This window comes from Ursus maritimus, unplaced genomic scaffold, assembly GCF_017311325.1.
Source record: "Ursus maritimus isolate PB19 unplaced genomic scaffold, ASM1731132v1 scaffold_27, whole genome shotgun sequence".
In the NCBI taxonomy this organism is placed as follows: Eukaryota; Metazoa; Chordata; class Mammalia; order Carnivora; family Ursidae; genus Ursus; species Ursus maritimus.
In genome coordinates, this window is record NW_024425230.1 from 17,888,266 (window position 1) to 17,904,393 (window position 16,128).

The window sequence follows — 16,128 nt, forward strand, 5'->3', positions numbered from 1 at the left end:
AAAAAAATCCTAAAGTCTCCCTCAAAAATTGTCTCTATGCAAAGGACCCTCTTACTCTCACAACCAAAAACCTTTGGAGCCCATTAGTCCAAATGCTCTTGAAAAAATTCCCCTTCAGGTCAAGAATCCTCCAACTAAAACCCGGCATCAGTGTATCCTACATTCCTGCTGCTCAGTGTAGTTTCCTTTTTTGATAAAGAAAAAAAAGGAAGGAGAGGCAGTGCTTTTTCCACTCTTTTAGCCCCAGGTTGGGGGCATTATTAATTTTTTTCTTTCATAATTCTCTGATGATTCCCAAGGCCCTTCCCAGATGACTGTAGGATGTATGGGGTGAGGAGTGAGAACCAACCCTGAAAATGTTTCCAATTTTCCTTTGCAGGATCAAGATATTTGAGGATGTCCGGAGGCTCATCCAGCCAAGTGATGTTATAAATAAAGTCGTCTTCAGTTTAGATGAGCCTTGGTAGGTGGTCTTGAGTATCTGGAATGTGGAAGATGGGGGCGGAGTGTGGAATATCCTCTTAACGACATGAAAATAAGTGTGTTTTATGTTAGTAATCCATCCCTTCTCCCCGAAACACGATGAGAAGTCATGTTGAAGAATCTGTAAGAAAAAGCTTATCTCTAAGAAATGTCAGGCTATGCCCAAGAATAGCAGTAACGCATGTGTTCACGTGTTTCCTATTTCATTACAGGCCTTTGCAAGACACCGCTTCCGACTGCTTGCGGTTCTTCTCCAAGTTTGAGTCCGGAAATCTTCGCAAAGCCATCCAAGTGCGTGAGTAAGTAAGGAAACCCACAAAGGTAGCTCCTGACAGCTTAAGGGAGCGGGTTGTGCCTCTCTCCTCCCTCTTCTCGGTACAGCGGTCTCACATTGGTCATTTGAAGTCAGCCATGGCTGGAGTTGCCCCAAGAACTGGCAGACACTACACGTGGTTTTCCTCTCAGAGTCCATTGCTAAACATTTACGGGCACACCACTAGGGGGCTCACTAGCTGATGTCACAGCAAGGTGCAACTAGAGGTGAAGGTTATGAATACACCTGTATTCCATATAATGGCTCCCTCCTTGGGTGCAGGAGTCCTTTGGCTGGGATGTTTGTACTTAACGCTGGTGCTGGGGCTGGTTCCATTGACACAGCAGGGTACGTGGGGTCCCCTGGTCCAGTAACTTTTCACATCTGTTGCTCCCACAGCTGTGTATCTGTAAGTGGCAAGAACACTAGGCTCCCCATGGAGAAGTGTGTTACTCTCTGTTCAAGGACATGCATAGTGCCATGCCTCTGGCAGAATGTCTCAATGAGCTCTTGTTACTAGAAAAATATTTCACAGGCAAGAAAAGTCTAGGGCTGTACAAGCTAAAAAGGGGGAGAGGACACAAAACAAAAATTTTCAGTGCAGAAGAGACGGCTATGTTATCATTCTTCCCTTGATACCAGTGTGGACTCTATTTGTCATATGCCAAAAATCAGAATTTGTCACCCGTCTTCTGTAGCTGAACTCCCGAAGGCGGCAGTCCAGAACAGTTAACGGTATGTGGGGGTCACAGACTCTGGAATCAGAATGCCGGGCCACCTCACCCCTTTCCCACCAGGACACTTAGAATGATTACCTGACTCTACTCCATGCCTTTTTTTCCTCACCCAGAAAATGGGGACAGCGATGGCACCTACATCATAGGGACTTTTTTCCGAGATGTAGCTAAAAACACATCACGCTCTTAAGAGTAGTGTCTGGCACACTCAGTCCACGTGAGCACGTCTTCAGGGATGTATATACACCACAGCCAGAGCTCAGGACTTCAGATAGACTGGCCTGTTTTGTATCTATCTGAGGAGTCATTTTTGGAATTTTTCTTTTTTTTTGGCAGGGGGCAGGTGAGACGTGATCCTTTTCCATTTGTTTGTTTTATACATAAAATATTTCAAGGAAGCCTGACATATAAAACAAATACAAGTTGAGCTACGTGGGCTGAAGAAGAGAACGGCAGTTCTGTTAACATTCCTTCTCAGCCTTCTTCTCTTTCTGTTGCCAGCTCAGTTCTTACGTCTTGCGATGGCTCCTGCTTTTATTATTCCGTTTCTCTTTATATCATGTTTAAGGGATATGGGAGAGAAAACCTAATCAGGAGTCTCCTGGGGGGGCAGTGGTCAGTCCATGATGCGTCTGCACTGCTGGCCTTGCTCTGGTCTCTCTCTCTCCATATATCTAGCTTTGGCCAGAGTCTAGAATCCTAAACCAATTAGTTATGGTCGGGGTAATGGAATCCGAAGACAGAAAACAAACCTACAGGTATAGGCAAGGAGTTTTGATGATCAGTTTTTGGAGAGGAGACCATTTGAGGGCTGTAGTCTTTCTGGATTTGTCCTAATGGGCGTCACTCGGGAGATTATGCTTCTTTGTTCATTGTACGTTGGTCTCGATGGTTCAAGTGAGATGCTTAGAGTGACAGTGCGAGCAGTGGGTCTCTATCAGGTAGCTCTGCTCTGCTCTGATATGCCTTCTGCAAAGCCTCTCCCCGCTTCCAGAAATCTCATTGTACTGCTTCTCAGGGGTCCGTAGTGGCAGAGTGTGAACAGATCAGGGCAAAAACATCACCCTTCCTAGGGGAGCAGCTCAAAGAACATGCCAAGGGGATGGAGCAATCATATTTTTGAAAATATAATATATTGATAATAATGTTGAAGTCAAAATTGCATTGTTAATTTTGTTGCTACAGCTCAAAAAATTGGTTAGTTTTGCAGATAGTAGTGGAGAGGGGACCCACAGGAGTTTCCTACGGCACTGGAAATGTCCTATGTCTTGATCTGGGTAATTGCCAGAAGTGTCCAGATGAATTTTTTTAAATTCACTGAGTTGTGCACTTAAAAATTTGTGCACTCTACTGCATGTAAGTTAAATCAATGAAAAAGGGACAAAATGAACACACAACTCCTGTATTGCCGGCCTAATTCATGTTTGTTGCTTTGCTGGGGGTTTATCTATATGATACCACTTAATCTTTACAAACAGCACCGCAAGTAGGCACTATTTCCATTTTCCGTATGAGGAGGCTGAGCCCCAAAGTAATGTGCAGCATCAAATAGTAATGAGCTACACAACCAGATGTGATTGAATTTTCTCTGGGATACAGCACACTTACATTTTTCCTGCCAGAGAGAAGATTCATCCCAGTTTAATAAAAAGATGCGCTGTGGTTGTGTAACTGATTCTCCTAATACCAAGAACCTGTTCCCCTCTCCCCACATTTCTGTAGTCCATGTGTCCAATTTTGTGAGATGAGCACAGTCACTGTAACTTACCAGCCTGCTGAGATCCCGGGTCTTAGATCCGTCCTCTGGAACCCGAGGTGTGTAGCTTCTCAGTGTTGGACGGTCCTTTGAAGACCCATAGCCCTCCAATCTTGCTTCTGACTTTGCAGGCGGGAGTACGACTTGCTGGTCAACGCTGATGTGAATAGCAGCCAGCACCAGCAGTGGTTCTACTTCCAGGTGAGCGGCATGAGAGCTGGCGTCCCTTACCGCTTCAACATCATCAACTGTGAGAAGCCCAACAGCCAGTTTAATTACGGTATGAGCTCTTGGGCTGACACCCAAGATCTTCTAGATCTTCTAGAAGTTCTAGATGCTAGATCTTCTGGCTAACACCAGGAATGATGCCCCTCTGTGATGGGTTGGCTTATTACTGGAAGTCCTGTTTGGGTTTGCAAAGTGTTTGAAGTTGAGATGAATGTCTTGGTCGCCACATGGGGCAAGATGGTGGGCAGACTATGGAAGACTGCCACCATGGAAGGCAAGCTGGAAGTCATGCCTGCCATTCCATTACTTCCTGATGGCCTCGCCCCACCTTGAACTGTCGGAGGCCCATGAGAACCTCTCATTTATTCCTTCTCTTCATCGCCTAAATCCCACAGCAGCAAATATATTGACCTATTTGTCCCAGAAGGGAAAACAGCATGGTCCAATTGGACGATGCTGACTTACACTTTCAGGAAATATGGGGAAAGTTCAAAGTCTCCGGAACACTTATTGCCATGTTGGAGGACAAATTCAAGGGACAGAGTGACTGGAAGCCCACATTTACTTTGAACATTTCCAGGAATGGAAAATTCTGCATGTTGTTGTTGGATCATACACTAATTTATTGAGTAGCTTTGAGTAAGGAATATATGTGCCCATATCTCTAGGTCTGAGCACAGGGAGCTGCCTCTATTCTGTACTGACTAAATAGATTCTTGCTGGTGTAAAAGAAAAAATATGAACCCTGACTCTTGTATTTGTTCTGTGTGGCTGTTGGAACAATTTGTCACAAACTTGGTGGCTTAAAACAAGACACATTTACTCTTACAATTCTAGAATCTACAGGTCAAAAATCAGTTTCACGGGCTACAGTGAAGGTGCTGGAAGGTGCCCACTGGAGCATCTAGGGGATTTTGTTTGGTATTTTTTCCCCAGTGTTTAGAGCTATGTTCCTTGCATCCCTTGGCTCATGGCCTCTTCCTCCATCTTCAAAGCTGGCAGCGTAGCACCTCGCAATCTCCCTCTGCCTCAGTCACATTGCTTCTCCTGCACAAACTGCTCTCTGCCTCCCTCCTAAAAGGACATAAGTGATTGCATTTAGGGCCCACCAGGATAATCTCCCCATCTCCAAATCCTTAATTTAATTACATCTATGAAATCACTTTCACCATATAAGGCACCATTCACAGGTTCCAGGGATTAGGACCTGGATATCTTGGAGGGCCATGATTCAGCCCACCACACATGGGTAGATGATCTTGAAAAAAAAATCACCATATTCTTAGAATCTTCCTTTTTTCCCCCTCTATAGAGTGGGAATAATAACACCTTGCAAGGTTACAGGACTTGAAGGAGGTCTGGTGTGCAAGATCTTAAGCAGGCTCCACGCTGAGCTTGGATCCTGACCCTCGATCTCATGATCCTGATGATATGACCTGAGTCGAAATCAAGAGTCCCGACACTTAACTGACTGAGCCACCCAGGCACCCCTCCCCAGTGATTAATCCTGCCTTTGTTCTTGCAGGGATGCAGCCAACTCTGTATTCTGTGAAGGAGGCACTTCTTGGCAGACCCACCTGGATACGGATGGGCTACGAAATCTGTTATTACAAGTAAGTTAGGATGCTGCTAGCTTCCTTTTCTCTGCTCTTGTATTCTTTCTCAATTTCCTGCTCTTCTGTATGGATCTGAGAAACCTCAGCCATCTATCCACGTCCCAATGGCGAACGCCCTGCCCTTCAGAAGCACAAGCATGTTAAATGGCACCCACAGTAGAACCCAAGAAATCTTTTGATTTTCAGAGAAGTCACCTGTCCTCACTTCAACACATTAAAACCCTTAGACCTTGTTGTTGGATGTTAGAACCTGTACAGACGTAACCTGTGATTAGTTCATCAAGCCTCCGTTCTTTACCTCTTTCCATGTATCTCAGTGAACAAAAAATCCGAGATGTTCTGGCCTATTCTTACTCATCCTGTGCTTCAGTTTTCCAAAGCGGATGGGAGTGAATATGGACAGGTACACTTAAGTAACTGTTCCTCCATAGCAAGATGATTTTTTGGGAAAAAAAAAAAAAAGAGGGAGCATTTCCACAGTTCATCTTCAACCCTTGATCGGCAGGCATTTTCATCAATTTAGTCTGTAAAGTTGTAAATGAAATCTAAATTATCCGTATCTTTTGATAAAAGAAATGGATTCCCAACCCACAAATTGCTCATTTGTGCATTTTCTTTTGATGGAAAATAAAATACAGATTCATAAGAAAGAAAAAGGACAGGAACTGTTAGGACAGGCAGGAAATATGTAATTCATTATTAGCTCATTGCTAGTTTCTTATAAAAACTGATAGGCTGCCATTTGTTTTATTGGATAAAGCAAGTTGTATCTCTTTCTGATATTGCAAGAGGGCCCTAAGAAAAGTATTATCAGATGTTCTAGCGTTTAGGATTGTTATTGATATCAAAAAGAAAGAGAATATATACTCTTATGCCTTTTGGCTTTTGAGACTGAGGACAGGAACACTCATAGAGCAACATCATTCCTAACCTTTCCTATCTATCAGACACAAAGGCAAAAATCACCATAGAGATAAGTGCTGTCTACAAAACACAGAGCTGGGCTGACTTACAGTTTGTAATAAAAGAGTTGGCAGTCTTCAGTCCTTGATGTATTTGGATATGGACCTTGGTGGTATTTTCATTATATTCTTTAGAACAATAGCAAAATATTACGATTTTGTTGGTTTTCCATTCCCTTATATGGCAATTTCTCTCTGACCTCCATATCTAGAAACTCTCAGGATCTTTTCATGTTCCAAAGAGGTTGAGACTAAAAACCATCTCAAAGTGGTAGAAGCCAACAACTTCAGGGAAAAACAGCAAAAGCCTAAATTTTGAACCTTGGTGTGTCCTGTGAAAATAGTAACCCTAATAAATGTGAAAGATCCAGCTTTCTGCCTGCTTGGCTCTGTAACTTGTAAGAGACTGGACAAATACAACATTCAGTATTGTCTCCCAGCTGAGTAGAACTGTCCCTGGAGGCTGTCCCTCTGGGAGGTGGGGAGTAAGGAGCAGACTTGCAGGAACTAAGCATCTGCCAAAAAAAGAGAAGGAAGAAAGAAGCCCCACATCCAAAAACAAAGGAGAGCCCAAGTTAATGTTAATAGCTGTTAGATTCATTAAAAAGACAATTGTTATGTGATTAAAGAGCAACAGAGGGGTAACATGAAAACCATGAATGTGTAATGTAATTCATTTTTCATATTGCAGTCATGAATACAGCAGAGATGAGTGGATAAGATTGCTACACTGTAATGTAGTTTGTTTTACAATTATTCATCACACTATGTTAACATATTTCTAATAACGTGATTTAACAACAGTTTAGATGTGTGTATCTCTATTCAACCACAGCTCAGAACACCTCTCCCTACTGTAGAATGCCTTAGATTGTAGAACATATTTCTCCCTCTTTACCCATCACAGTCTTTGAGTTGATTTGCTCTAGAAGATGTGTTTGCTTCACGCTTGCCTTTATTCTCTCTGGTGTATTAATTTGAGAGAACTTCACCTGCTTATTTCTCTGTCTCCAGCATATCATCAGAAACTCAGAAGTTCTATTTCTAGTGTGCTGTTAAGTTCCCAGATTTAGTGCCATGTTCTGAAGGAGGGGCCAGGGTGCTCATTGTGCCTGAGTACATATACGGAAGGGCACACGAGAAAAAGACACTCGGAGGAATGGGATTTTCATTTCCTTCGAAAAGAGACAACAGTGGTGATCAGTTAAGGATGTGAGCTGACAGCTTCATGGGTCTGATTGTCATCAGTTAGAAAGTGGTCTCCTGCCTGTTTTGGTAAGATATAGTCATGTGTGTTCTTTTAATATAGATTTGTTCATAAATTATTTTAATCAGTTACATATGCATTATTATACTAATATGTTGTGTACATTAGAAAACATGCAAAGAGTTAAAATTATAAATGCTGAGAAAAAGATGGAACAAATAGTAATTGTAAATATGTACCCGGTTATATCTTTATTCTCTTGATAACTCAGGACATACTGTACCCTTAGGGGTTCCCATGAAAAATACAGTTATCAGTAGCCTTTTGCATAATTTTGAAAGATTTTGGTTAATTTGCCAGATCTAATTAGCCAGATCTAATTTGTCAGAATCTTTGAGAAAGAGCTAGTGGGAAAAGTAGGGAAGATAGGCCCTGTCCATTCTTCCATTTTTGGGGGGTCTTTAGTGCTTGAAATTTAATGTTACCCTCAATTCTATGGCTTCTAAGCAAAATAACAACAACAACTAACCGTCTATATTGTGAGGTTTAGTTTAATTTAGGAAATATAATCTGTCAATCCACTTAGGTAGGCTTCTGCAAACTTAACTACCTTGCCAGAAGTTAAAAGCAAAAGAATAAGGGAGGTGTGGAGCTCTTCCCATACAGCAGTCGATACTCGGCTTCCTGACACATGAAAATCAGAAATGTAGAATGCAATGCGTTGTTCGTATTCAGTTCTGGAACACGACAGACAAGAATGGCTAAGATTGCTCTCCTGTAGTTTGCTTTATAATTCGGCATCGCATCAGGTTGCCTTGGACGGCATAAGGACAGCAGTGTCAATCCCCATATTAAAGCTTAAGACAACTGAATTTCTTTCTTAGTACCTAGATCATACCACATTTGAGGAAAATTTCTAATATTTTCTCCTGTGCACAATTGACCATCTCGCCCTTCCCCCTGGAATGCCCTCTCCTCCTCCGTCCCATCCCCCTCTCCCACCCACCTTGCAGACCAGTAAGCCAGAAAGTGAAAGGGATCCTCGGGAGGGGAGGACATAATTGAGCACACTCCTTTTTCCATGCCTCTCATAAAAGTAAGCAAGGATACTTTCAGTTGCTGCTTTATTGACTTCCCCGTGGCCTGCTTCTCCCTGCAACATACACAGCTTCGCACCTTTCCGAGTCCTTTCCCGGCTCCGGTCTAAAGTAATTTTGGTGCTGAAGGGCAGAGGGAGGGAAGCCGCGCGCTCAGAGTGGCCGTGTAATACACAACGTCTGATCTCTTCTGACATTTATCTCCGCTCGTGAGAGGAGATGGAACAGCTCACTCATGAAGATGAATGTCATACACGAGCTCTGCCATCATGCATCCTTCCGAGGGATCTCAGGAGGGAGATTTGGCGTTGTATGGAATATTAGTAACGCTGCAGACACGGGGAAGCCCAGTGGCGTGGCTGCTCTGCCTTATTAGACCCTGTTAAGTGAAATGATGCGCCCTTGTTAAACAGAGCCGGGTCATTATAAGATTATCTACTCCACTCTCTATCTTGGTATTCGCTTATTTCATGCACCCACAGGAAAAAAAATGACTTCCCAGCATATTTTTAAGTGCAAATGGAAATAGATTGAGTTCATAACTGTGCATTTGTGTACTTTGCTCCTTGCTTTATTGAAGGCTTTATGATTATAAAAGTGTAGATTGGTCCTGAGACAAATGGTTCAGGGAATGGAAAAGCGAAAGAGGGAGTCTTTTAACTGGAAGAGCTGGCTCTGCCCGACCCTGGGTATCTTTGACCCAACATGACCTATGTAGGATCCAGCAAATCTGAGAATGCCCTTGATTTTCACCAGGCTCCTTCTCCATCTCGAAGAGCAGATCAAGGAGAAAAAGTTCTTGGAATCAAACTCCCACCACTTATCATCAGTGGTGTGACTGTGGGCGGATTATTCCATCCTCAACCTCCGATTCCTCATCTGTAAAATGGAGCCAATAGTGGATAATGAAATGAGGAAAAACAGGTGGAAAGTTGAGCACAGTGTCTGATGCATAGTAGATGTTCAGTGAACGTCAGCGATCATCCGTAAATAGTAGAAACTCTTAGTGGCACCAGTGACATAAAGAATCAGTGAAATGTTTCATTTTCATGAGCTCTCACCCGTTTTATGTTATATTCCTTCTGTTACTTTAGACTTTTAAGTTTATAAGCAGCCCTGATTTATGAAGACCAAAACTTCACATTCTTACTGGCTGAATTGGGCCAAAAGACTACTAGTCTTCTTAGTCATTTCCAAGAGACAGGTGATATAATAAAAGAGATCTTGGTTTTGGAGTCAGCCCACTCGTGGGGTTGGATTGGGCTTGCCATGCTTTCTGTGTGGAGTTGCTTGAGACGTTTCACGTCCGTGATCCTCAATTTCCCCATCTGTAGAATGTGTACAGGTATACTTAACCTTAAAAAGACGCCAGTAGGATTAGAGGTGGAATACTTCAGGTGTTTTAATTACTACCCCTGGAGTCCATTTATTCTACAAACTTTAACTGAACAGCTGCTAAGTCCAGCTCATGTGCCAAGCATGAAGATACACAAATGAATAAGCATAATCCCTGTCATAAAGGTTACCAGTGAGGGAGAGACAGAGTGTGGTAAGAACTCTGTGAAAGAGCAGATATCAGGGAAAGCTTCCTGGAAGAGGGAACTCTTGGATTGAGGCTTGAAGGCAGAAGGAGTTGTCTGAATGAGGTAGAAGGAAAGGGTTTTCGTATGAAGGAAGAACATGGGAACCACTTCAGATATAAAGGATGAATATTACTGCTTTGCAAACATCCCTCAGCATGTTCACATCATAATTGGGGAAATAATAGCTTGTTAGAATATAACTTTATTGTGGACAAGGCGAATTGTTGCAAGCCAAAGGTTTCACTTTAGAGATTTATCGAACAGTTCACTGTGAGAAAGGTGATCTTGGGAAAGCGTTGAGGTCCCCAAAGAGGAGACTTTTTGCTGTTGGTAGAGTCATCTGGATTTTCCTGCTCCCCATGCATGGCCCCCGGGAGACTCCAGTGGGGAAGCCTGACATTTGCTTTAGGCTCAGCTGGAGTTTTGATCCCAGACTAGGGTTGTCATGGAATCTCCTTTAGCAGAACCTCATCGTAAATGAGGCGATACCCATTTTTATTTTTTAATTTTTTTAATTTTTTAATTTTTTATTTTTTTAAAGATTTTATTTTATTTTATTTTATTTGACAGAGAGAGAGACAGCCAGCGAGAGAGGGAACACAAGCAGGGGGAGTGGGAGAGGAAGAAGCAGGCTCATAGCGGAGGAGCCCGATGTGGGCTTGATCCCATAACGCTGGGATCACGCCCTGAGCCGAAGGCAGACGCTTAACCGCTGTGCCACCCAGGCGCCCCAGAGGCGATACCCATTTTTAAATCCCAGCAGTCCGCAACCATCCTGGGGAGGGCTGGCTTACCAATGAGCAGTATTTATTTATTTAAAAGATATTTTATTTATTTTTGCGAGAGAGAAAGAAAGAGCGAGTATGAGCTGGGGGAGAGGGAGAAGCAGACTCCCCAGGGAGCAGGGAGCCCGATGTGGGACTCAATTCCAGGACCCCGGGATCATGACCTGAGACGAAGGCAGATGCTTAAGCAACTGAGCCACCCAAGCGTCCCAGTGAGGAGCTTTTAGTCTTGTCCACAGGATTCTCGCCCATCAAGTTATATAGTGTGTGTGGGTGGGGGGGGGCTGTGGGAAGGTGGATTTCATACAACCAAAACTGCCGTTTGAATTCCTTACACTTCCCTTAAATCACTAGAACCGTAGGTCCACAGAAGTTCAAAAACTAAGAATCCTTTTATTTTATTTCTCTTTCCATTTCTCTGTCGCTGTTCCCTCCCTGGAGTCCGGGTTTGATTTGAATGGTGGAAAGAGCCTAGGGATGGGGATTCCACATTCTTGCTTTCTCCTCCTTGCTCACTCTGATGGCTGCTGGGGTAAGGCTGAATTTGCTTACGGTGAATGTCCCTGTGATGTGACTTCAGCGTAGTGACAAGTATGGTGGAAAGTGGACCAGGAAGCGTGGCTCATGTCAGAGGAGACCACCGCCCTGGCTGTCAGAGAAATCGTTTATACCTGAGGAAAGATGCAGGCTCTGTGTCCCCTCTGTGGGTGAAGAAGTTGGGGACGGAGAGGCTCTAGGTGTTACGTTTCCACCTGCCTCTACCTTCATGAATGTGCATATATGGGGTGTGTGCTCACGCATGTATGCTTACAGGTGAAGTGCTCTTCCACATTTTGATTGGCGGTCAACATCTTGACCATCTTGACTGGCTCATTTCATGTCTCTTGGGCCGTCAGTGTGGAGAGGTGTAATTGACCCGTACCTGTTGTTCAAGTAGGTGTCAGCTGATGAGCGTTTGCAGGGGAGCCTTTTATGAGTGAAATCGGAAAGGAAATAAAACGCAGAGCATATGTGGCTTGCATGCTTTCTGAGCTACCATCTGCTTCTTGACATACTTTCTAATAACCAGAGCCTTAGCTCTGAAGGAAGTACAGAACATCGGGGAAATATGGAGGAAGGAGACCCAATTAGGTATCAAGATCCAGATGGCACCATGGGTGAAGATGCCTTTTAGAAGTTTCTAGTGCGGGAGTCACAAAGGAAATCGGGCCCTAGTCACAGATCTAAAAAGTGACGGAGAGAAACACTTGGGGCTTACATTGTTAGGGGGTAGCCTTCTCTCCCTAGAATGACCAGGTTCCCAGGGTGCTGTGTTGGCAGAAGCCGAGGCAGGAGAAATGTGTTAGGCTGTAGTTTGTGGGACTGCCATTCCGGGTTTTATTAATACTGAAAACCCACAAAACCACAAGAAATAAGACAGTCTGTTTTCTCTTTCTTCCTTTATTGCTTGCCTGATTTTTTTGTTTGTTTGTTTGGCTTTTGCTTCAGTTGGGGGGTGGCATGTAGGTAGCAAAAAGGCAGAAAAGAGTAATCTGTGGGTTTTTTTTTTTTTTTTTTTTTTTTTTTTTTTTATGTTTTGCAACAACAGAGATTCATTACCTGCTATTTCTTCCCTCTCTCCACCCTTTTCCCCAATAAAACCCCAAAGCACCATGGACAAGTAAGGCAACATTGTAAATGTTCAAAGGTGGAATTACATCTTTTGGTGTCCGGGCGTATTTTGCATCATAATGCAGTCTTGATGATAACATTTCTCAGGAAAGCCTGCACAGCTGCCTCCCCATCGACAGGCAAGGCGCGGGCATAACTGGCAGCGTGTGGGGAAAATATTGCTTGGAATGTACTTCTGGGTGCAATTTACTTTGATACTGTTCTCTGAAGTATCAAAATTGGTTCTTCATCTTTGACAAAGGAAAATGTGCACTCTGAAGCTATAAGAAGCTGAGCCACATTTGGGGTGACAAATGTATTCCTTTGGGAGGCAAGTATTGTATAGTGCAATGAACAAAAGCTTCGCAGACAGACGGATCTGGGTTCGAGTCCCATCCCGACCAGGTTCTAGCCTTGCAACCTTTGACAGATTAATTTTCCTAAGCTTTTGTTTCTTTATGCACATGGTGGTTGTTGCAATGATAACATAAGGTGACGTGTGTTAAGTGTCGAGTTGGAACTTAGTACGTAGTAGTAATGATTACTAACAAAACCACTTGGCAGGTGGAAGGGAAAGGAAGAGCTGAACTCTATGGGGTCTAGGGAAAGGCGGGGGCTGGGGAGTCTCACATTTGGGTATTAAAGGGTATGTCTGTGATTGCATCTTGGGATATGCAAAACGATTCACCTGTTTTCTAGCTCAGTGACTCTGTAGGCTTCGTTTTCAGACACAGCAAGGAAGGGCTCGTGGCATGTACGCCACAATTAGGAGACGGATAGACCTGGGGTTCCTTAGTGGCTCAGTCGGTTAAGTCTGACTCTTGATTTTGGCTTAGGTCTTGACCTCAGGGTTGTGGGATCGAGCCCTGTGTCAGGCTCCACGCTGAGTGTGGAGCCTGCTTGAGATTCTCTCTTTACCCCTCTCCCTCTGCCCCTCCCCCCACTTGTGTGTGCTCTCCCAGTCCCTCAAAAACAAAACAAAAAAAAGGAGACAGATGGACCTGCCCAGATGTTGCTGGTTTGGCTCATGACCTGGCAGTTTCCCTGTTTTCTAAATTTCACCCCATAGAGTTTCGAGTGAGGAACATTTTGCCAGTATATAACCTAGCAGGTTTATAGCATCTGGGACCTCTCCCTCATTCTCCCTTCTCCTTTCTCTTTTAGAAATCATTATCGCCAGAGTGCAGCCGTCACGGGAGGAACATCTGAGAAGTGTTTTTATACCCTCACCTTTGTGGTCACCTTCCCGCACAATGAGGATGCCTGCTACCTGGCCTACCACTATCCCTACACTTACACAGCCCTCCTGGTAACATCCTCTTGACAGCATCACCCTAACTGGGCTGAAGGGGCTCTTTGGGGTTTCCCTGGAAACATTCAGGAGACCCTGACATCCTGGTGGGGGATTGTTATTGCCTTCCTAAGGGAGCCAGGCTTTGCTGTCACTGATTTGGTGGCTTTCTGTGGGTGCCAGCTTCTTCTGTGGGCAGAGCAGGAGGCTGGGGTCATGACAGGGATGTTTTGAGGACCCAAGTGTCAGGCAAGGCTCTGCATTGGCAGGACGAGTGTAGGAGGAGGTGGGGCCATGTCATAGGGGCTCTGTGTTTAAGAAGCCCTCAAGTTTAAAATACGAACCCCCATTTCAACTAGATCATCTCACTCTAGATTAGAAAAAAAAAAGAAAGACAGTTTCTAAAAAAAAAAAAAAGAAAGAAAGAGAAATGGTAAAAACCATAGGGTCAGCCGAGAGGCAGATTTGAAGCCCATAGCCCCACTGAGAGGAGTGAAGCAGAGAGTAAGGGGGTAGAGAAGAAGCTAGAGAAAACCACCTGAGCCCCTGAGCAAGGAGCCACTTCAGCTTTTCTCGGCAGTGGTTCCCATGGCCTCGGGCGGAAGGTGCTAGAAGGATCCAGGGTGTGTGAGAGGCATGGAAGAAGTCAACACCGAGTCCCTGTAAACAAGGGCCTCAGTCTGGCTATGGGGGGGGGGGCGTGGAGTCAGTCAGTCCAAACCTGAAGTTAGTATTCCTGTGTTCGGTCAGGCCCTGCAAAATCCTTACTGGACGGATCTGAGCAAACTGCTGAAATAGTGCCGTTTCCTGTCATTTGGAAAAGTTGGAAAACTATCCCCCCTCCCCCAGCTATTTCATGGCTATCCCGAGGATTAATGAGCTAGAAGGTTCTTCTCTAAAGCAGTCTCGTCCTCTGTGTTAATGCAAAATGTTATTAGCATTTTTATAATCCTATGTACTGTATGTGTGAGTGTCTCTCTCAGCCTGAAGGATGAGCATTTTCATTGTAAGTCCATGATAAGGATTGGGAAAAAATAATAACCAAGAACATCCCTTGCCTTCAAAAGGAATGTTCAGGTATAAATGGAAGTTTTTCTCCATCGAGAAGGCATCTCTGAAACCACTTGGCTAACTGCTTTAGGAAGGCATCTGCCCCGCTTCCCATATGTTGTCTTGCCTAAAGAGAGAGGTTTTTTTTTTTTACTGTTTTCCAGATTGCAGAAGATACACAACTAGTATTATTTGTATATCACACTTAGAGATCTCAAGAAGTTAATCCAACAAATGTGTGTCACGAGCTATGCCGTAACAAGCTATGTTCATTATAAAACATGCTTTTCGCCTCTAGGGACGTAGAGCAGGCAAGATTCATGATCCCCTTCAACAGCTGCTTTTATTGTCTTGCCTGAGAAGCGCCGGGTGTAGAAAGTCGACTGGGGAAGGGGACTCCTTTTTGCGTGTGTGTGTTTTGCCTTTTCTGTTGAAGGGAGGATCCAGGGGTCCAGGACCCTCTTCTTTTCCCTTGTTGGATCTTAGACACTGATGTGATTCTCAGTGGCAGTTAGTATAAAACTTTAGAGCTTAAAGGGGTTTGGGAAATTGTCTGATTCACCCTTATTGTTTACAGATGCACACATCGAGGCCTAGATGCCTCTGCATCTAGCTAGTGGCCAAGCAGGGAACGGAGCACCAGTCTTTGATGGCTATTCCTGTTCCCTTTCTACTTTTCCATAGAAAAGTGTGGAAGAAATTCAGAAGAAGTTCTGGTCTGGGATCAGATCAGTGTCCTTGCCTGCTCTGATGGACAGTAGCTACTATAAGGCTAGTCTACTTTTATTGGTACATGTAGTATTAAGTTATGTGATTGTATAATGTCTCATAGTTGGATTCAAGTCATCAGCCCCTGGTTTTTATCTGTAACACGGAGTGCCACGGATGTGGCTCAGCAGATTGTGTTGTTCCCTGAACACAGTCCCATTCTTATCCCAAGATGCTCTGATGGGTTCTTGTGAGGTGCCTGCAAGCTGTTTCAAAGACTAGAACTTAAAGTAAGAAGCCAGGTGCAGTGAAGCCCTGGCTGAAAAAGTTTCAGACTTTGAATCAACCTGCAGGCACCTTGCAAGGACCCATCAGACCATCTCAGGGTACGAATGGGACCGTGTTTGGCTCCCTCTCTGTTTTTATCTTACTTTCTTTTTCCTTTCCTTCCCCTATGCTCATCTGTTTTGTTTCTTAAATTTCACATATCAGTGAAATCATATGATATTTGTCTTCCTCTGACTGACTTATTTCGCTCAGCCTAATACCCTCTAGCTCCATCTACATCGTTACACATGGCAAGATTGCATTCTTTTTGATGGCCGAGTGTTATTCCATTGTATAGACTTAACTCGAGGAAACACTGAGGGTGGCTGGAGCGG

At 44.0% G+C, this 16,128-nt stretch overlaps 1 protein-coding gene across 1 annotated transcript in view; it reads left to right on the plus strand.

The window, feature by feature from the left end:
- Positions 1-16,128, plus strand: part of AGBL1 (AGBL carboxypeptidase 1) — a 689,944-nt gene that overhangs the window by 153,133 nt on the left and 520,683 nt on the right. Inside the window, exons 12-16 of the mRNA XM_040642611.1 lie at positions 380-463; positions 696-782; positions 3,421-3,569; positions 5,043-5,130; positions 13,582-13,726. Of these exons, the coding sequence (XP_040498545.1) occupies positions 380-463; positions 696-782; positions 3,421-3,569; positions 5,043-5,130; positions 13,582-13,726 (553 nt within the window). The remainder of the gene's footprint in view (positions 1-379; positions 464-695; positions 783-3,420; positions 3,570-5,042; positions 5,131-13,581; positions 13,727-16,128) is intronic.